We start from the raw sequence: 21,947 nt of genomic DNA on the forward strand, positions 1-21,947 counted from the left end.
CTGGTACTCATTTCTGTCAGAGGCTGAGTCGACCCCAGGGCCATAGTGCGGCTGGAAGGATTAGGTAAATTGAAAGAAATCCAATGACCTCATCTGGATTTGAAGCCGGGACCTTCCGGCTTGTAACACAGTGCCTCTAGGAACTGAATTACTAAACATTACTTATGTTTCTTCTTTCTGGCTACTTACATTGTTTACTTTTANCTAGATAATCAGCTCACAGATGGCTGTAAGGTTGTAAGCCTTACGCGTCTGCCGCCGTTTACCCGCAGGATGATTCCTGGTACTTATTTCTGTTAGAGGCTGAGTCGAACCCAGGGCCATAGTGCGGCTGGAAGGATTAGGTAAATTGAAATAAATCCAATGACATCATCTGGACTCGAACCCGGGACCTTCCGGCTTGTAGCATAGTGCCTCTAGGAACTGAATTACTAAATATTACTTATGTTTCTTCTTTCTGGCTACTTACATTGTTTACTTTTAGCATCGGAAGATGGAGGAGGTATGTTCCTCCGAAACGTTGGTTTACTTTCAATGGAGTACATGGTTTTATATCCCAAAATATAGAATTCTTCGTAACCACTTCTGCGAGAACCTCAGATGCTTAAAAATACTTACGTGGTTATGGTCTGAGTTCCGATCTCGAGATGTCTGTATGAAGAATTAATTAATTTTCTCTGCATTTACTTCCAGACAAAATTCCCTGATGACGCGACAATGTTGTTAAAGGCGTACGTATTTAATTTTTCACCCAATAGTTCAGCAGCACAGGCCAGGCGCTGTCTTGTCTCATTTAATTCAGCCATCCTGAATATTTTTTCGGACATCATAACGCTGTATTCGTAGGGTACGCCAGGGTCTCTTTCCTATTTTGGCCCGGGAGAGGAGGGAGGTGGACGTAGAGACCAATATTGTTTTGAGACTTCGAGGCTCCCGCATTTTCTAGAAAATCGGCTTACAGACAGGGGTGAGGTTGTCAGACTTACGCGCCGGCCGACCTTTACCCCCAGGAAGATTCCTGGTACTCATTTCTGTTAGGGCTTGAGTCGATCTCAGGGCCATAGTGCGGCCGGAATGATTAGGCCAACTGAAAAAAATACAATGACCTCATCGGGACTTGGACCCGCGACCTTCCGGATTGTAGCATAGTGCCTCAACTAACTACGCTACCGCGTTTTCTAGAAAATCGGCTCACAGATAGGGGTGAGGTTGTCAGACTTACGCACCGGCCGACCTTTACCCTCAGGAAGATTCCTGATACTCATTTCTGTTAGGGCTTGAGTCGATCTCAGGGCCATAGTATGGCTGGAATGATTAGGCCAACTGATAAAATCCATTGACCTCATCGGGACTTGGACCCGCGACCTTCCGACCTCAACCAACTACGCTACCACGTGCCCACCCCATATACATATAACTATATACTTNCATTAATTTCACATAGAGCCCACATACGGCGTTGACTGCGAGAGGACGACATTGGATTACTTTTTCATGCACATGGTGATAAGAAAGGCATTCCCTGATAATTAAGCTTATTTAGATTAATTTTATCACGAAGATTACTGTAGTGTTGCCTACAAAGCAGTAGAACTCTTTAAAGGTGGAGGCAAAACGTTCTTCCGAAACGTCGGTAACGATCTACATGACCTCACAGTTTCATATCCCAGACGACAGTAACTTTAAGTCAGTTCAGAATAAGAGATACCTTCCATTAAAGTGGTAATTTGACCCTGAAGATGGAGGCAGTATGTACCTCCGAAATGACGGTAATATCGCCCATTTCCACAAGGTGTAACAGCAGAGGAACGGATTAAACATAAATTATCCCTTATTCCAAAGAGAATTAAGAGGTTCTTGGAATTCAAATTGCAGTATTGCAATGGTTCACATCACGGTCTTCTGCGTTATGGCACCGTGTAGTCTTGTAGGTGAATAACAAGATTTCGGAGCAGCATGGTGACTTCACCTTCATGCTCGAAGTTATAATTTCAACTTCAATAAAACCACGGTTGCTTACTAACAGCTTAGATTTATGTATTTATATCTGTTCAAAGCCATAAACTGGATCCAAGTTCAACAGGTGTTCGAAAATTCCTCCATATGTTCACAATATTATGGGAATTTGTCAGGAGATTAACATTATTATATTCTACAAAATTACTATGTAAGATTTGCAATTCTCACAGCGGTAGATACTAACAGGTCTATCTTCTGGAATATAACTCCGTGTAGTCTGTTGAAGGTCAACTGACGTTTCGGAACAACATATCTCCTCCATGTTCAGAGTCTAAGACTAAGCCAAGCAGCGTGAAAGCAGGTGTGTTCTGCTATCCACTTGCTTTCAAGATCGCTTCTTGCATGTCTTATTCTTCCATCCTGAAGATGGAGGCGATATCTTCCGCTGAAACTTTGGTTGACTTCCAGAGGATTTTCTTTTCCCCTTGGCACTACAGCTCCAGTGGGCCTAGGCCTACCTCCATGAACTTCTCCGTTCACTTCGGTTCTTCTAGATCTTACACATTCGGTAGGACTCCTTGCAGCTCGTCGCAAGGCCTCTACCTGTACATAAACACAGAAAAACGCACACACACAAACTAAACATCCATGCCCTGAGAAGGATTTGAACCCACGATCCCGGTTTCCGAGTGAGCGAAGACAGTACAAGACTTAGACCGCTCGGCTACCATGACCGACTCTTCCAGAGGATTACACAGCTTTATATCCACGAAGATAGAACCATTCAGATTAATTCTAGATTGAAGTGACATAGATCTAAGTAACTACATGTAGGTGAGCCCCTCTTGAGAAGCCGCCAGTCGCTCAGCAACTCGAGAACTTCAAAACATTTTACTCAATCNAGATTAATTCTAGATTGAAGTGACATAGATGAACAGCAAATATCATCTAACTAAGTAACTACATGTAGCTGAGCCCCTCTTGAGAAGCCGCCAGTCGCTCAGCAACTCAAGAACTTCAAAACATTTTACTGAATCCGAATGTTCATTACCATGTTGACAAGATCCCTCCACTTGTTCCTATCCGGAGCCAGATGAATCCAGTCCACACACTATCATTATATTGAATAAGCATCCGCGGATATGTGACAAGGAGTGGTCCTTCAAACTGGGGGTTGGGCGTGGGGCTTAACTCATCCTAAAAGCCACATTCTTACTAGATGTTACACAGGACCACTCAGAACCGTGACGGTTTAATTATACTGACCTTTCAGAGCTTTCCCTGGGCGGAATTCATATCCCATTGAGGTTATGAGTAAAACCACGACCTGATTTTCCCAACAGATCATCCAGTTTGTGGGTGCCAGCCATTGGGAATTGCATGATTGCAGTAGTTACGATTACAAGTGGCTGATAACCTCGAGTGGCCGAAACATGACAACGTGGGTACGAAGAACACTGCCACTTCTGGGATGGGAGGCCTTGTAGTCCGGTACAAGCTCGCCGACGTTTCGAAGGAACTTACTGCCTCCTTCATCGGTGTCGAAGAACAAGATAAGCATAAGAACCAGTAAGCAGCTAGCAGCACTGCTCGGTAGTTCATCTCTCGGCGTATTTTTCTACTCTGAAGACGGACGCAGCAGGCTCCACCAAAACGTTGATAATTATCTGCTAGACTACACGGTGTCACATCCCAGAAGATAGTAGTAGTGTTCACAGTCAAGGCTTTGAGAATTCTAAATCTCACAAAAAAATACTTCGTGTCCTATAGTCCGCAAGCAAGCTATACCGACCAACTGCGCGGCAGCCGCTTGTCGGCGAAGTTAGTCCCAACTTTTGCGGATAGAAGGTGTCGCGTGGTCAGGGTTTTCTAGGCCGGAGCCGCTATTTCCTTAAAATAGCTCGTCAACTATCCTCATAAGGCTGAGTGGACCCCGTTCCAGACACACTATTTCTCAGAAAATCTAGTAGCGCCGGGAATCGTACCCGGGACCTCTGGATCTGTAGCCAGGAACTCTGACGACTAGACCACAGAGGCGGTCCTAAATCTCATAAAAGTAAGCCAAAAATATTTGTAGTCACAGATGGTAATGGTTGTGAACAGGAATAGAAAACTGCAGGAATAAACATTAAGAGGACTTCAAAGTTGTTAACATAAGAATGAAACATGCATTTTACGTCTGAGAGTTCGAGCGGTCTGAGAGACAACAGGCCTTAACCACGCGGCAGTCGGGCGAGCGGTGTCATGTTCTACATTACCAAATTATCTAATCTCTCTTAGACCTAAATACCGCTACTTTCGTTGAGAGCTTTGTTTTTGCGTGTCACCAAAGAATCTGTCCATTTCCAAGGTCATTCCAGGCAGCCATATTACTGTGTTCTGTCGTCCGTACTTTCCGAGACTGTTCCTGTCGGCTGCCCTTAATCTTTCATTTGCTGTATTAGCATCATGAGAGCCTCCACGATTTTTTTTTTCATGGGGTTGGGCCTGAAAATTGCAAACTTACGTAGGTCAGTCAAAAAGTTCCTGGAATTCCCTTGCAGACGAAGAACGAGTGGTAAGATAGTGCACACAATGTTGTGGTGGGAAGCTCAGCATGTCTGCTCGCAGGCGCAACAGGTCTGGAAAGGTTTCAGTGTGCAGTGTCGTTACTGTTCCGTTGGAATTAGTTGTGAGTGTCGGCCATTCGGCGCAATGTCGGAGTTCGAACAGCGTGCGTACATCAAGTTCATGTGCAAATTGGGAAAATCTGCTTCAGAGACGCTATCGGCCCTGCAGCAAGTTTACGGCGATACTGCACTAAAGAAATCCACAGTTTACGACTGGTTTTCCCGGTTTAAGAATGAGCAGGAGACGTTAGAGGATGACCAGCACAGCGGAAGACCTTCGACATCCAGAGCCGAAGAAATGATTGGAAAATTGCGACAACTGGTTCGATGTGATCGAAGAATGACCATCGCGGAGTTGGAGCAAGAAGTTGGTACTGTTACTGGCCATTTCTACGTGCAAGTTTTGCAGAGGTTGCGCGATGCGGTTCGGAGGAAGCGGCGCGACAAGTTGCAGGTACAGCGGTTTCTGCGTCACAACGCACCGAGCCACACATCGCTTGTTGTGCAGCAATTCCTCGCCGAGAAAAACATTCCTGTCATCACTCAAACGCCGTACTCTCCGGATCTCGCTCCGAGTGACTTTTGGCTGTTCCCTACTCTGAAAATGGGCCTCAATGGGACACGTTTCCCAACCATGGAGGACATCAAATCGAATGCGACGGCTGAGCTCCGGAAGATTCCAAAAGAAGCCTTCCACCGCTGCTTTCAACAATGGCATGATCGACGGAGCAAGTGTGAGTGCGCGCAAGGGTCCTACTTTGGAGATAATTAGGTAAGCGTTGCCGTATGTCCTACCATTAGAGTGCTATACCACCATTCTGGGAACTTTTTGACTGACCCTCGTACATTAAACCTTTGGTTGCCTCAGTTAAAACAAGTTTTTCCATAGAATTCGTGTTGATGGACACTGTACACGCGAATATTGAGGCGACGATAAGCCTTGCGTGTAAAAGACAAAATACGCAACAAGTACTGTACGCATTACAGCTTTCGACCCGTCATTCCACACGACCGAGGCAGAATCCGCTTGGTCCGTAATCTCAAGGTACTGTGGCCATCGACACAAAGCAGTAAATTAATTTTAATAAAATCGATTAAAGTCATTAAAAATATAAGATTGGTTTAATAAATTTTATTATCACATTCAACCATTACATGTTTCTCTCATGTGGACCATCACCAAGTCGACTATAAAAAACAAATAAATACAATGTATTATTACTAAATTACTCGTACAAGCTTAAATGAATCAATTTTAGAAAAAAATCTGTATAAATTTCTAATATCAAGTAACAAAGAAGTATAAATTATAGTGGTTTTTTAAAAATCGTTAAAAAGGTTAAAATATTGGGGGTGAAGGTTTTATAACAAGGTGCAAATAATAAAAACAAGAAGTTCTTCGAAGAATTTATCGACTAATTTCATTTTTTACAAGACACGGATCGCATAGCAAACGACGTGTCAAACAATATTTGTACTGTTGCGTATGTATTCGTAGCCGCGGTAACGTATTCATCGAGCCGTTGATTAGCAACGATAAGAGGGATACACATACGAGATACACGTACAGACACACAGACTGACTGGAGGGATTTATGAAGTACGCTATTGAGATGGGCTCAGGTGCTGTAATATAAAGATTGGTTCAGGCATTCAAAATTTAATACGGAGGACACGCACGCACACACACTCTCACAGACATTACAGATATTACCTCGAATCTGTTATGGTCGCTTCCTTCCAAATCCTTTTCAGTTCATCATTAATTGCACCATTCTACGCTACGCAGCCTAGGTTACGAGGGGCTAATATCTGGACGGTCGAAAAATCGGGGTTCGGTTCCCGGCAAGGGCAGCAGTTTCCTCTTTTCTCCACAGCGTCCACACTGGCGCTGGGGTCAACACGGTCTCCTTGGATACCGGGGGCAATCTCTCCGAGAGTGAAGTGGTTCGGACATGAAGCTGAACACTCATCCACAGGGACAACTTTACGTTTACTGACAGCGCCATAAGAACCCCGGGAAAAGCATCGTGTAACTTTGAAATGGGCCATTTAGCACGTTTCTCCTTACCAAGTGAGGCATACCAGAGGCCAACTTGAAGGCTCAGACGCAACAGTTACGAAAAAAACCCAAGATAACAGGCCCAAAGTTCGAACATAGGCGGCGACCTCAGCTACTGTTATCAGTCACACATAGCCCATCAAGCCATTCATCCCTGTCCACCTACATCACAGTAATGACTCGACGATCTGCCTTCAGTTGATTTCACACTGTCATGGCGTGCCTGTTCTCTTCGCCATGTATAATTAGAATGATCGAGTCAAGGAGGATGACATGGGCAGGGCATGCAGCACGAATAGGGTGGAGAGGAATACATAGAGGATATTGATGGGAAAGCCAGAAGGAAAAGACCACTAGGAAGACCAATACGTAGGTGGGTGGACAATGTTAGAATAGATAGGATTTGGTGGTATGGACTGGATTGATGTGGCTCAGGATAGGGACCGGTGGAGGGCTCTTGTGAAATGGTAATGAATCTTCTGGTTCCATAAAATGCTGATAAGTTCTTGACTAGCTGTATAACCGGCGGCTTCTCAAGAAAGGCTCTGCTCCATGAAGTTAGTTAATCTGATTTACTGAACTCTTATAACTCTTATGCATAAGAAAGGATTATGCTCTCACTGTTCTACAGATTTCACGAATAGCTTTATGACACGCTAGATCTTCTCAGTCTGTTACAGTCTTTACTAGCCATTGCTTGGTAACGGCTTTAAAAGGCGGACGTTCCGTTTCCTCTGCGTTCCCTAACTGCCGCCGGCTTCAGCTACGAGGTTCTCAGAGTAACAGCTCACAATGACTGCATCTCAGCAGTTTTCTGACATATTCACCAACCAACTCACCCATTGACTCCTCAGAGGCGAAGTCAAAGTTACTTCAAGAATGGCAATTTACCGCCAATCAATTCGTCTTGGGGCCAAGCCCTTTGAGTCTCACGACCAGAGATTCGTTTTGCAACTGAACCCTTGCGGTCATAGTCCTTATGTAACATCCTCTCTGACGAGGGGGTGGGTTGGTCTCTAATGAACAGGCTTCGCCTTTGTCAAGTGCACGAATCGCACGTATAACATAGGTCTACACGGTGAATACGTTTTCTTCCCGGTAACTGCAGCAAAGTCAAAGTCAATAGCGAACTGACCCTGCTTATAACATCTCGGTACGGACCGCGTAGAAAACACCGTTTCTCTGTTTCAGGGCAATTGTTGCATTCGGGTCAGTTTGGGTGACCACGTGGTCACTACTGAGTCATTGCCTAATAATGGCCGTTGTTTGCAGAGCCATTACATAATAACGGCTGTTTGATAGTTGTTTATTTCGCGGTCGTTGCCTAGCAACGGGTCTATCATCATCATCATCAGTAATCTGTCAGACGACAGGTCCACAGTCTCCTCCAAAACAGTTCGTCCACTTAATGCGATCTCGAGCTTTCTCCTTCAAATAAAAATATCCTCTTCTGCCCCCAAAGTCATCCAGCATCTTCTTACGTCTTCTTCCTCGTCTTCTGGTCTCTTCTATCCGCCCCTCCGGTTTGTTTTGTCTCCAGAGAAAACATCTCGCATACATGGTATCTTTGTTTTTGGAAAAAGACTATCCAGGAAAAGTGATAATATGGTAGTTTTTCCATTTGCTTTCCACATCGCAGTACAACAGCCGTTCAAACCACTCTGGTCACGCCTGTTGCTATACGAACTTGAACCATCTCGAGCATCATTTGCTCTGTGCTTCAAGTCGCTGCTGATGACGCTGCTTCCGGCATCAGTTTTTGGTTTTTGGTGTCTCTCTTCGTCTGATGCCTACCCTTTGACCTGTCCAGCAAGGGAAGTCCTGCCAGTAGCTACGCTACCGCTGGTATAGCTCTCAGGGTCCTTGGCATACTCAAACCCCCTCACCACGATAAGGTGGAGACACGAGGGGGAACGGGTCTATATGTCACAATATTGTCATACGTATTTGGAGGTGTGTAACTACAGATGGGGTATGTATTGGTGAATTGGATTTATCGGCCACTTGTATACACCACTCGGAACTACATGTTACAGATCACTAACACAGAGACTAGCGTCCTCAGTCTATAACAGTATGAGCTAGCCGTTTCCTGGTAACGGATTTAACACAGTGGAGATTCTTCAGTTTCAGTGGTCACGCTGTTACCCGCTGGTTAACACTCTACACCTGAACTTACAGCACCAACTTCTCAGCCTCCCGTGCAGAGCCCAACTCTCGACTAACTGCTCACTTGGAACTCCCGAACTCGACTGACTATTCTCAACTGAACTCTTCCTTATAAACACCCAGCACGGGCTGAATATATAACACCGTTTGCAACAATATACATATTGTTGTAGGAGTGTTTACCGATCCGTTGCTTAGAAAAGGGTTCCATAACCCTGTCGTTCCATTGTTGCGTGGGTGTATGAAGTTACCTAGCAAAGGCTGCTGTTCACAGAGTCACTGCTTTGCAACGGGTCTAGATGTGACAATATAGAAAAATAGCGCGAATTTTCACCATTAGTATGAACAATTCTAAGAACTTCAGCGACTCCAACTTTGTCCACAAGATGTTGGTTTTGTTAGCAAAATGGCGACTCAGTAACGGAAAACACTGACACCACTGGAATTGGCAGAATTTCTGTGGAAAGTTTTTTTTAATGGTGTAAGTTTTATTTCTGTGTTATCAGTTTTCTTAAATAAACTTTTGAAAGTATAATGATCACATAACTCTGTACATGGTTAACACTTAACAAGTGTGTTCGGCAGAAGGAATTATAAATGACAGAATAACATCCATGCTCACGAAATTGATTATAAGAAAAGGAAATGCAACTAATATGGGAAAGGGGAGTGATATGCTATAATTCCAAGGAAGTGCCTAACTTTTTAGAATAAGAATCCGTATGAAGATGAAATCGCCTAGCTTCTAATATTAAGTTTTTGATAAGACAATGGCTGCACTGGAAACACCGCGTCCGGCTTTTGAATGCAATGTGACATGGCGCCTGCAACGCGGAATAACAGAAAGAGAATAGACGTCCCTTGGTAAGCAACGGTTCTGTAACACACTCCCGTGGCAAAGTTACAAGGTATGGGGCACACAATCTTAGAGACAGCAAGGTAATCTTATAAGAGTCCTTTTATGTTTTTTTTTTCAAAATAAGTAAAGTAAGCTAAAAACGGTGGAAATATGTGTAAATTGTGATTATCATCTGCTGAAACAATTAAAGCATTTGTTTTGGAGTAGAATGACATATTGTGATAAGATTATGTTAAGGATCTGTTGATAATATTATTGATGTCGCAAGTGCTACAGAAATCAATGGAGTAGTGGATGCTTATCCAAGGGAACAAAAATCCGTTTATGCAGCTTTATCTCTCTCTCTCCCCTTCTCCTGTTGCTCCCACTCTGGAACACAGGGCATCCGAGGAACGCTTTGTTTTACTTCAGTTTCTTAATCCTAAGACACTCGGTAGGACTCCTTGGATGGGGGATCAACCCGTCGCAAGGCCGCTATCTACACAGGACAACACATCCACAGAATAAACGCACAAAGATATCCATGCAACGAGTGGGATTCGAATCTACGATTCCACTGTACAAGTGGCAGAAGACACTCAGGCCTTAGACCGCGTGGCCACTGTGATTGGCTTATGCAGTTTATTAATATAAGCTAGAAATAAGTGTATTTCTGCTATTATGGAAAACGATCGCCAAATTTACCAGAACGAAATGAAAACTGAAATTACTATGGGATTTTTTTGTAAAACATTCCATCATTTAATATAATTTGATTAATTTTTATTGTTCTCGCATTGTTTTATGCGTACAGACTGACGTATGCGATGATTTTATTATGCGCCCCACACGGCTGTAAACAAGCCTAAAAGGTTAGTTTGGATAATAATAAAAAAAATTATGTGAATTTGACTGAATAGGAGTACTGAAAGCCTATCACAGTGGCAATGCAGTCTAAGACATGAACCGTCTTCGCTCGCTCGAACACTGGGATCCTGGGTTCGAAGCCAACTCAAGACATGGATGTCTGAGTATGTTTATTTTATTTCTGTGTTGTTCTGTGTGTAGGTAGCGGCCTTGCGACTGGCTGATCCCCCGTCCAAGGAGCCCTATAGACTCTGTATAAGATTAAGAAACTGAAAAAGCGGCCAAGGTCCAAAGGGCCGAAGAGCCATAGAGAGAGAGAGAGAAATAATGAACTTGTCCTCGCTTCAGACCAAAGGTACTTTGAGCATACCTGATTTACTCTGCAGGATTACTCTGAGATTTTCTCTCCTATACTGAAATATATTTATAAACTTATTTTTCTCATGCAGATATTTCATGCTGTATGGAAGAGACAGTAACCGTTCCTGTCCTTGAAAGCCCAACAGAGCCTATATAACAGGGGCATTGCCGATCTCGGTGCCTTTTCTGAAGTATTTTCAATTATTTTAAGGAAAGAGAATGTAAAGCTATTCCTGTAACAGACCGTGAAGGCCGATAGGGTTGTGAGACGTCGAGGCTCCCACATTTTGTAGACAATCGACTCACAGATGGCGGTGGAGTTGTCAGCTTTACACACCGGTCGCCCTCTACCCCCAGGAAGATTCCTGGTACTTATTACTGTTAGAGGCTCAGTCGACCTCAGGACCACAATGCGGCTGGAAGGATTAGATCAATTGAAAAAAAAATCCACCTTATCGGGACTCGAACCCGTGACCTTCCGGCTTGTAGCTTAGTTCCTCAACCAACTACGCTACCGCGTGTCCCCAATTATTTTAAGTCCAAGCTAAATTCTTCTCGGCATGGAGTTACGAAACCAAACCAACTACTACGGATTTGGTCACCTTCACCGACATCATCACTCGAATCGTGTGCTCTCGATAACAATTCGATTCCGTTTGCTTTGTTCTCAGATTTGCAATTCTTGCTTTGTACTTATCGCTTGTCCACTGGTTATGTTAGCTTGTTTGATGGTCAACCAACCAACAGACGTGTTACTTTCGTAATTCTGAGTTTCGCCGTCGCCCTGTTCATCATAATTATCGGTAAAACAGAAATTCTCGAGCCATGCATTTCCTCAGAAGAATCTGCCAGGCTTCTTTGGATTCCGCAACAATACTTTTTTTTTTGCATAGGAAGGTCGTCAGCTTTGTGTCCAACCCCGAACCTAGGGGACCAGGTGTCTGTATTTATGTCCTCCAGTGACAGGGTTGCCCAGTTATACTCCCAGACATCGGGTTCCCCTTTCGTCGCCTTCTTAGGCTCTCAGGGCTACGATGGGGGTATTCTAACCTGCCTCCAAAAGGGGTAATCTTATTCAAGGATCTGTTTTGAAACATTCGTTGTTCAGTATACATACAAATGGTTTATGCAGCAATTAAGCATTCTGTTTCTTTATTTCTGTTGATAAAATTTGTATTGCCTTTACTGAGGAGCCGGGATAGCTCAGTCGGTATAGCAACTGGCTACGGGCTGGAAGACTGAGAGGTTGGGGTTCGAGTCCCGGTAGGGTCAAGGATTTTCTCAACGTTGTCCAGACCGACTCTGGGGCCCACCCAGCCTCCTATACAATGTGTACCGGGGGCTCTTTCCTCGTGGGAAAGCGGCCGGGGTGTGAAGTTGACTACATACTTCCAGCTAGTGACGAGGTCAGCAAAATGTGGATCTATATATACACTCTCGCATACGTCTTCATGGCGTAGTGCTGAATTAGTTAAGCACAGGGACAGTTTTACCTTACCTTTACTATTTCTGCTCATGACGCCTTATTTTGCAGTCAGATGCCAAATTTGTGCAAAACGGGTGAATAGGAAGGCATACGAATCTTAATGATAGTAAAACCGAAGCTGTCTCTTTCTCCAGATAAAAAAAAGTATGTGCTAAATTTAATGTTCTTTATAACTCGAGCATTTTACATACAGATTGTATTGTTTCCTGCCTTTAAACTCTCCTTAACAGCACACACATTCATTATTTTATCATACTATAAAGCTGTTAAGCCTAATATGAACTGCTATATTCTCATACCCTCCCCTTCTTTTACATCAGCCTCGTCAGAACGAAACTTAAAATAGGCTTCTGCTGTCTAGAATTCCCTTAGCAACAGATTCTTTAAGAACCACAATTCAGTTCCGGAGACCTCAATATAGTAAAAAAGGTAAAAGTAAACCAATCCCTGTACCAGGCCGTGCGGGCCCATAGGGTTGTGAGATGTTGAGGGTCCCACATTGTCTAGACCAGCCGTGTCAAACATGCGGCCCCCATAGCCACAAAGTGCGGCACCTCAACTTTTAGAGATAATTGATATTAAAATCAATATTAAAATTTTAGTAGAAATATTTTTTGTAAAGACAATTTTCCAACAGACCAGAAGACAAGAAGTTTCACGCAGACATAAATTAACAGGCTGCAGGAAATTCAATGTTTTGCTATTTCTAACATAATTTCTTGTGTAATCTCTCTTTCTGCATATTGAAAAGTTGTTTGATACTTGTAAAAAAATGGCATTCTCTTGTATTTTAAAACTGTAAGATATGTGACTTTAGGTACTTATATTGAAATTATTCCTAAATAATAAATAGAATTAAATTTACTTGTATCAAAATCTAATGTATATTTCTATTTTGAAGTGCGGCCCTGGACTATTATTCATAGAACTGAGGTGGCCCTCTGTACAAGTTGAGTTTGACATGCCTGATCTAGACAATCGGCTCAAAGATGGCGGTAAGGTTGTCAGCCTTACGCTCCGGCCGCGCTTTACTCCCCAGGAAAATTATTTAATTAATTCCTGGTACTCATTTCTGTTAGAGGCTGAGTGAACCCCAAGACCATAGTGCGGCCGGAAGGATTAGGTCAAAAAAATCCAATGACCTCATCGGGACTTGAACCCGCGACCTTCTGGCTTGTACATTTCACGCTTTATTCATGTAGCGGCGTTATTTTTAAGAACTGTCGTTGCGAACGTATCGGAAATGGGTACAGATCCAAAGATCAGATCCACAAATGCAGTTAACTGAGTCAACACAATGTACAGTGAGTCCGACTCCGTGGGTCTCCCCTCCACTCATCACCAGTCACAATTGCCAATTTCAGTTGCGTCACCCTAGGCCTGTAAGTCACAGTAACGATGCGGATAATCAAGAGCAGTCACGTGACTTTCAGTACAGCGGAAACTTAAACCTTCATGTGCGACGGTTGATTTGGTTGAAATAATTAGGTACAGTAACGTGCAAATTTTTGCGCACCGTACCGCTGTTAGGAAACTTCAAATAGGCCTATGTTCACGCCACAGAAACACAGTTTGTCTCTGTAGATTATTATATTCGGTTATACAACATCCATCGAAATAGTTTCTAGTTGTTTTGCACAGTAAATAATTAGATATATTCCGCGAAATCCTAAGGTTATCGTGTGTTTGTGATCAGCCTCACAAACGGAAAGACCATGAACCATTCGAAGAACAAGAGACAGACAATGGGAGTTGTCTAGCCGCAATTGTCAGTACAAGTGCCACGAAGCTTTAGTATTTTGTCAAACATAAACGCCTAACACTGGCATTTTGCCAGTCATAAATGCAAATATTGCTATTTACTTACTTCTGTCATTATGGTTGAAGTACGAGTCCTAAATAGCATATAAATATTCGGTTCGTACCTCACAGGAAACAGAGCGTCTCCACCATAAACAACCACTAAATGTTATTTAGGGAAAAATCGCTGCTTAGTGTGAGGGTCACACCAAACACAATCTGTGGGCAGAAAGCAGAGCTTTTATTGTTACGGCGTGTGGAACATACTCATACATACTGTACTTTTTGGTTTTGTTGCTTTTTAGTGAAAACTTTCCAGTATGTATTTAGTGTTTAGTATGCCAGATGGTGCCGGTCACGGTAGCCGAGCGGTCTAAGGCATGCACTGTCTTCGCTTGCTCGGAAGCCGGGATCCTGGGTTCGAATCCCATTCAGGGCATGGATGTTTGTGTGGTTTTTTCTGTTTTTGTGTACAGGTAGAGGCCTTGCGACGAGCTGATCACCCGCCCAAGGAGTCCTACCGTATGTCTAAGATCTAGTAAAACCGAAGTGAAACGTAGAATTTCATGGAGGTAGGCCTAGGCCCAAATGAGGGCTGTAGCGCCAATGAAAAGAAAGATGTCAGATTGTATGCTTCATACCATCTGACAAATATGTATCTATCTCGCGTGTTATAAGGACGAAACGCAAGTCCTGGAATGTCCTATAAGGATGAAATTCTTTTCCTTAATCAGAGAAAATGCATAGATTTTCTACAGTTTGTTCGATGGTTCGGATTTTGTTTAACGACACTGTATCACCAGAAGCGCCTATTTAGGGTCGAACGATATGATAGTCGCCTTCGGTGAACTTCACAGAATTCGGTGAACTGATCGATGGCCTATTTTACGACGTTGTTCCTGGCATTCGCTTGGGAGGACCAAGGAACACCATAGAAGCCCCTCTCTCACTGAAATACGTTCGTCAAAATGCATATGGATGATAAACACACGTAAAATACAACAAAGTTCAGTAGCTTAACCCTCTGAGACATAACGGTTACCACATGTAACACCTTATTTAACATTAACAGTGGTTACTATTAGTACATTCATGTTTTTCATCCGATTATCATAAGAGACATTCCTTATTTCGGTTATTCTCTGGAATGTGACGCCGTGTAGCCCCTACCAACGTTTCGGAGAATCCCCTGCCTTTATCTTCAGGGTAGCAATTTAAAGTAAAGAGAAGTAGGCCTTAACGAAGGGGGCAGGAACAGGTTCTTCCTGGATGTTGATAAAAACCAAAATGCATGACGTCACACCATGGAAGACAGCAATCTTTACAGTCACGGGCGTAATAACCTGAAATGTTAATGATTTCAATACGCATTATTCTTCTTCTTCTTCTTCTATTCCTGTTGCTCCCATTAGAAGCATAGGGCATCCGTGAAAAGCTTCGGCTCACTTCAGTTTCTTATTCTAAGACCGTCGGTAGGATCCCTTGGACGGGAGATCAGCCAGTCACAAGGTTGCTACCTACACAGGACAACAGAAACACAGAATAAACACAGACAGACATCCATGCCGTAAGTGGGATTCGCACACATGATCCCAGTGTTCGAGCGGGCGAAGACATTTCATGCCTTAAACCGTGCGGCCGGCCACTGTGAGCGGCACTAAGCAGCATTAACCCGGGGGGAGGCCGCGCCATAGCTCAAGCGGTTAGTAGCTGGGTTCGATCCCGGGTCTGGTCAAGTGGGATTTGTGGTGGACGAAGTGGAGCTGGGGCAGGTTTTCTCCGAGTACTTCAGTTTCCCCTGCCAATCTTCATTCCACCAATTGCTCCACAATCACCCTCACCTATCATCTGGGGCTGATACAATAGGCCAGAAGTGGCCGCAAAACAAGGGACTTAGGCCCAATCCACTAGCAATAAAAAAAACGGGAGGAGATTAATGTTGAAAGCGAACGAACCAGACACAGTCTCGGCTGATAAGTTTCTCCGTAATAGTGTTAACGCTAATGTCGTTATCCTGTGCCTGTCAGATGTTATCGATAGCATGTCGAGTGCTCATTACACATTACATATGTCTCATGTCTGGTATCGAGAGTGCTAATCACTTCTTACTGAAGTCTTTACCCTAGGCCGGCCGGCACATGCACGCACATTTTCTCTGTGTCAGGAGGCAAGAATTCCCACTTATACCTGCTTAAGAATTGAATAATCTTCTAAAATCCGTGGTGCAATTAACATTATAAACTTTTCAATGTGATGAAACCCTTAACTACGTAGGAAACTTTTAAAACGAATTATTGGCAGGACAAAACTAGTACCATAACAGGTCTACTTGTGTCCATTTCTAATGCGACAGAAACTTTTATTTTAAAATGTCATTACAATTACATTTATATTTACTAAAATTTCATTAAAATCATATTTTATTTTGCTGTGATTTTAATGACATTTCAGTTAATTTAAATGCAATTTTAATGGTAAAGCTGAAGTTGTCCCTGTACTTAACTAATTAAGCATTACGTCTTTAAGGTGTATTCGGGGGTGGATATAGGGGTCCACATTTTCTTGACCGGGGCACTAGTCCAAAGTGAGTGGTCGGTCTCACGCCCCGGCGGCTTTAGCCCCCGGGAAAGAGATTCGTATTTTAATGACATATTAAAATAAAAGTTTATATTTCATTATAGACGAAACAAAAGGAAGAATAATATGTCAATGCAACAGGATGCATAACACCATAAATTGTGTTAATTTAAAAAGAGTGCGGAAAAAAGGGAGATGTAAATATTGGCTACTCCTCCGAAACGTGGGTAAAGTTATACCAAAGTACATGGCATCGCATCACAGAAGCTATTATTCACCGGACACAACCGCCGTAACAACCGTAAGCGGTTTGAGATCTGAAGCGCACAGACTTAACGCGTCGTGACGTCCCCATCACACGTTCACTTCATGTACACCCTCCCAATGTTAGATCACAATTTTACTATACCGCAGCACTTCGAAAGTGATATACGAATTAATTCTGATCACGTGCAATAAAATCCCGGCTCGCTATTCAAGTTTCGTACCTTTTCGCTTCCTAAAGCGTCATCCTCTCTCACAAATTCCCCTACCAGAAGGAAGAGTGAACACTGCCTGGGAACTTCCAAAGCCGGAGATTAAGAAAAGATGTTTCTTGCCCCCTTAAATGTAGAGTATCTCACTACTACTACTCCTACTACTACTATTGCCCTTACTTTCGCTTTTCTCTCTCTCTCTCTCTGCAAATACTGTGTCCTCAATCTTTGGTACTATGTACGATGTGTACAGCACTAAAACACTGTGACATGAGGCCCGAAAGCCGGAAGAGTGAAATCAGAGGAGATGTCCATAGGTAGACAACTGCTCTGTAAACATATTCCCGCGGCAATGAATACGTAAGCAACACTCGAATAGCTTCCGTTTCTATGCAACGGCGTTGTAAACCAGCTTTGTCTACAACAGAGAGGCTGTGCTTTCTTCGTGGTCCTTGCAAAGTGGTTATAAAGAAGCGTTTACTTAAGAAGAGTTTAGTTGAGTTTCGAGACGCCAGTCTGCCCTGATATGAGGCTGGCAGCAGCTGGAGATAGAATTGAGAGAGTGGACAGCTGAATGAGATGAAATGGCAAGAACGGAATTAGGCTGTGAAAACAGGACTTCATGTGTGAGTTAAAGTTGACAGCGGGACTGTTATGAAATCCGTTGCCAGGATACGACTAGTGAAGACTGAGAACCCTATTGCGTGTGTAAAGATGACCCACAAAGTGTGTAAATCAGCGATAACGCTGTATTGCCTGTAGTTCAGAACTGTGTATAAAGTGTCAATAAATCCAATCCAATCCAAAACCAACTTACAAGTCACGCACCCCCGTCTACACGTGACAATACTTACGTACATGTAAGGAACTTTTTACTGAATTCAGATCAATAAGCGAAATATTTTCAAACGTTACTGCAAACTAGGAAATTCCCATATTTATTTATTTGCCGCACTGCTCGCTAGAAGTCAGGTCCTGCGCCTGACCATCTCAACAGGTTCTCTTGGTTTCCTCTGTCTTCATGCAAATGCTGAGATGGTTCTCAAGTTCTGCGTTGCTACCGCCTGCGTCTCCTGTAGCCCTCCAGATTTAAATACATCAAAACCATTTGGTGTAAAGGCTACAAAATTATTTCTTTTTCGAAATTATATAATTCGATATTAATTCAGATAATTAAAATCCCACGGCCCCTGTCTCAAGCCACAACTTCATATCGTCACTCAGGAAGATGAACGAGCAAAGCCTGGCAAATTTCTAACAAAAAGACACTCTTCTGTAAGCACAATACACCACTGTAGGTCGCGGTTCAAGGGACGAGAAGGCCTACCCTTCATACATTCATACTCTTCCTGTCCCCCCAAAATTACCCCTCACTTCTGTTTCATTTCTTTTCACCTGCTCTTCTGCCATTTGTAATTTCTACCCTCCCCCCCATCTCTCTGTGTCTTCAGGGTTCAGGAGGTTAATGTAAGACTTGGAGGTAAAGTAAAGTAAGACAACAGACTAACCTGAATAGAGAGGGCTGGCGAGGATGATGGAGTCGGTGAGTCCATGGCGTCCAGTCGGGCTGGTAGGGACACGGAGTTCCGTCGTTGAGAGACTCCGAACGTTTCTGGAGGCGGTTTCAGTAAATGCAGCTGGATAGATGGCGGTGGTAACTTCGTTTCATCTTGTGGGGGCGGCGAGGGGGAGGAGGAGGCGAGTGGTTCCGTCAGAGCTTCTTCTCCACTGTCGCTGTCAGCCCAGTCCATAGCCTCGAACCCAACAGACACCGCCTGCTGTTGACATCGCCTTCGTTATATGCGTATGTTACGACAGTAACTGCACACGAAACGACGTACACATATTTGTAAAGCAGGCCACTGATACTTTGAAAAATGAAATTCGTCTAAAATAGTTGAAATTTAAATAGGAATATTAGACAGTTCCCACGCTTGGCTACGGTTTCCACAGATGTCCCCCCCTCCCGTTGATCCTCATCATAGCCTTTTAAATCCCTGAAATAAGGTTTTCATTAAATATGCATGATACGTAAGTTTTTACACAAAGATTTAGTCTGTAATACCGACTGAAGCATAGGTATCGCCCACTGGAGGTTATTACTGACATCATCCGATCCTGTTATGAACTACTACTACCAGTAATGAATATTTCTGGATGATACACATACTAGTGGTCAACATTGAACCGTATGATACCATATTCAGGCGAGGGTAAGTACGTGTTCTTCGCCCGATAAATTTGTTTCTGTTCTCAATATCACGATAAAGGTAACGCCTGGATATATCGCAAGCTTATTATATGTAAGTGATTCTCCTGTAAGATAATTTCGAAAGGGTGTCTCTTGAAGTCACGGATATATCCGTCTGAAATATAAAGAGTGGTTTTTAATTTGTTAACCGGTTCCAGGGCTCTAAGTTTCATGGCAAAAGGGGCGCCGTTCGCCCCGAGGCGCATACGAATTTTGCCGATTAATCTGTATGCCTGACGGCTAATAACATTCGGAATGAAGCAGTTAAAATTTACAGATCACAGGTGGTAGATATCATTCGAAATTAACTGTTTCAATAAAAACGAAGGTACAACAGGCATTTCGAGCCCGCAATTCCCGGCAGTACTGCAATACGGGGCCAACCAGTGACAGAGGAGCAAGCCCCTAGCACTCCGGTATTTTCCAAAAAATCAGTTTAATATTCTGGTCCTGCGATGTAGGACGTATCAGATATTAAGCTGATAAGAACATATTTACTTTATACAACAAATGTTTGAAGATATAATTGTTATTCAGATACAATACTTGTAGAGGATAGCTTTAGGCTATGCCTCTATGAAATGAGCATAATTGCCAATACGATGAAATAGTTGTGGAGGGGGACCTCGTGAATCAGAAAGTTTTAGAAAAGCAGAAAGGATAACGAAAAAGAAAGACAGAAACACCAGTCTCTTATCGTTCGGTTTTCTTCATTTTGCCACCGTCCCATCAACTGCTTCACATACACATCCAAACTCAGCGAATCACATCAGTGCACATGAGGCGTCTCGTCAGACGGCAGTAAGTTACACGCTCAACGGCTTCTGATTGCGAGCAGTGGAGTACTCGCTATGGAGCTCCGTGAGAGAGTATTTCAGGCGGTGTAAGGGTAAGGTGTACGAAGTGGCGAGCGCGACGACACCACCCAACCACTTTCTGCGTAACGGAGACTTTACGCGTTTTGCGGAGTGGAGATTCATATACCGCGGCGACTGGACTGCGTGCCCCTTAACGGCTCCCACCGCTTTGGACGTGGCGACAAACGGTGCCGCCGAAGATCTGGACATGACAACGAGACTACTACCACACGTTCTCAACCGTTGCAAAACACATCTCGCTACCGTTACATGTCGGCATAACGCCTTGCTTGACCGCCTTGTGAAGGCCCTCGTGCCGCGTGAGGGAACAACAGTCCGGGTAAACCAGTGTGCCTCAGGCATGAACGACGGACTGCGACGTGACCTTCTCATCGTAAATGGAGTGGATAAGTCCGCAGCAACCATCGATGTCGCCACAACGTTCCAAAACCGGTTCGCTGCTTTCGAGGCTGCAAGGACTGAGAAGAAGACGAAGTATGGTCACATAGCTGATCACTAACGACGCCAGGGATACGACGTCTTTCTTGACGCCTTCACTGTTGGAGCCCTGGGAGAATGGGATCAGGCTAATGAACGTATATATTTTTTTTTCATTGGCACCACAGCTCCAGTGGGCCTAGGCCTACCTCCATGAACCGTTCACTTCGGTTTTTCTAGATATTACACATTCGGTAGGACCCCTTGGGCGGGTGATCAGCTCGTCGCAAGGCCTCTACCTGCAAACACAGAAAAACGCACACACACAAACTAAACATCCACGCCCTGTGTAGGATTCGAACCCACGATCCCAGTTTCCAAGAGAGCGAAGACAGTACAAGCCTTAGACCGCTCGGCTACCGTGACCGGCGAACGTATAATTAGCCTCCTCGAATTTGGACAACATTACTGCCGTCTGATGAGAGGAATCATGTGCACTGACGTGATTCCCTGGAACCGGGATGTCTACGTGGAACACCTGACGGCAGGCGGCAGCACGAGGAATAGTGAAAGGTGTTTTTGTCTTTCAATTTCGTTATCTTCTTCTCTTGCTCTTCTGAAACTTCCTGACTCAGAAGGGGGGCTAGCTTATGGTGCCCCTCCAAAACTATCTCACAGTGTATCAATTATTCTCATTTCATAGAGGCATAGCATAGTGATATCCTCTATAACTATTGTACGTGAATAATATTTGTATTTTCAAATATTTTTTAATAAAGTTAAATCTGTTCTTATCAACTTAATGGCTGATAAGAACTGATAGAACCTTTTGATCTTAGCCAAAAGGCCGGGAAGCGATACCGACGTCTGGCGCCGCGACGTCTAAAAACATGCAAAGATTTCTTCTTTCCATGAGCACTAAATGGCTAAATTATCTTCACTTTTCCTTGTCATTCTTTGTATCGCATTCCGTCAGGACCTGGGACTTTGTTGAGCAACGGCGCAGACGCTTCTATAATTCCTGGGCCGTGAAGTCGGTCTCGAACGAGTTCCGGTCGTTGCAGGCAGGCGTCTAGTATTCCGGCACATCAGTTGGCATCGTCTGTTGTGGGGGATCTTAAGTGCAGCTGACCCGGTAGAAGTGTTTGTGCAGTTCCTCTGCCGGTATCTCACAGAATGGTAATTCGGCTTCAGTTAT

The 21,947-nt window shown here is 43.8% G+C and overlaps 1 protein-coding gene and 1 pseudogene across 1 annotated transcript in view; both read right to left on the bottom strand.

The window, feature by feature from the left end:
• Positions 1-18,998, bottom strand: part of LOC111867264 (myogenesis-regulating glycosidase) — a 40,325-nt gene extending 21,327 nt beyond the window's left edge. Inside the window, exon 1 of the mRNA XM_023856959.2 lies at positions 18,712-18,998. Within this exon, the coding sequence (XP_023712727.1) occupies positions 18,712-18,954 (243 nt within the window). The 5' untranslated portion in view covers positions 18,955-18,998. The remainder of the gene's footprint in view (positions 1-18,711) is intronic.
• Positions 18,999-19,795: 797 nt separating this feature from the next.
• On the bottom strand, positions 19,796-19,978 carry LOC111867266 (annotated as a pseudogene).
• Positions 19,979-21,947: the final 1,969 nt, after the last annotated feature.

Source organism: Cryptotermes secundus, unplaced genomic scaffold (genome assembly GCF_002891405.2).
Source record: "Cryptotermes secundus unplaced genomic scaffold, Csec_1.0 scaffold1356, whole genome shotgun sequence".
In the NCBI taxonomy this organism is placed as follows: domain Eukaryota; kingdom Metazoa; phylum Arthropoda; class Insecta; order Blattodea; family Kalotermitidae; genus Cryptotermes; species Cryptotermes secundus.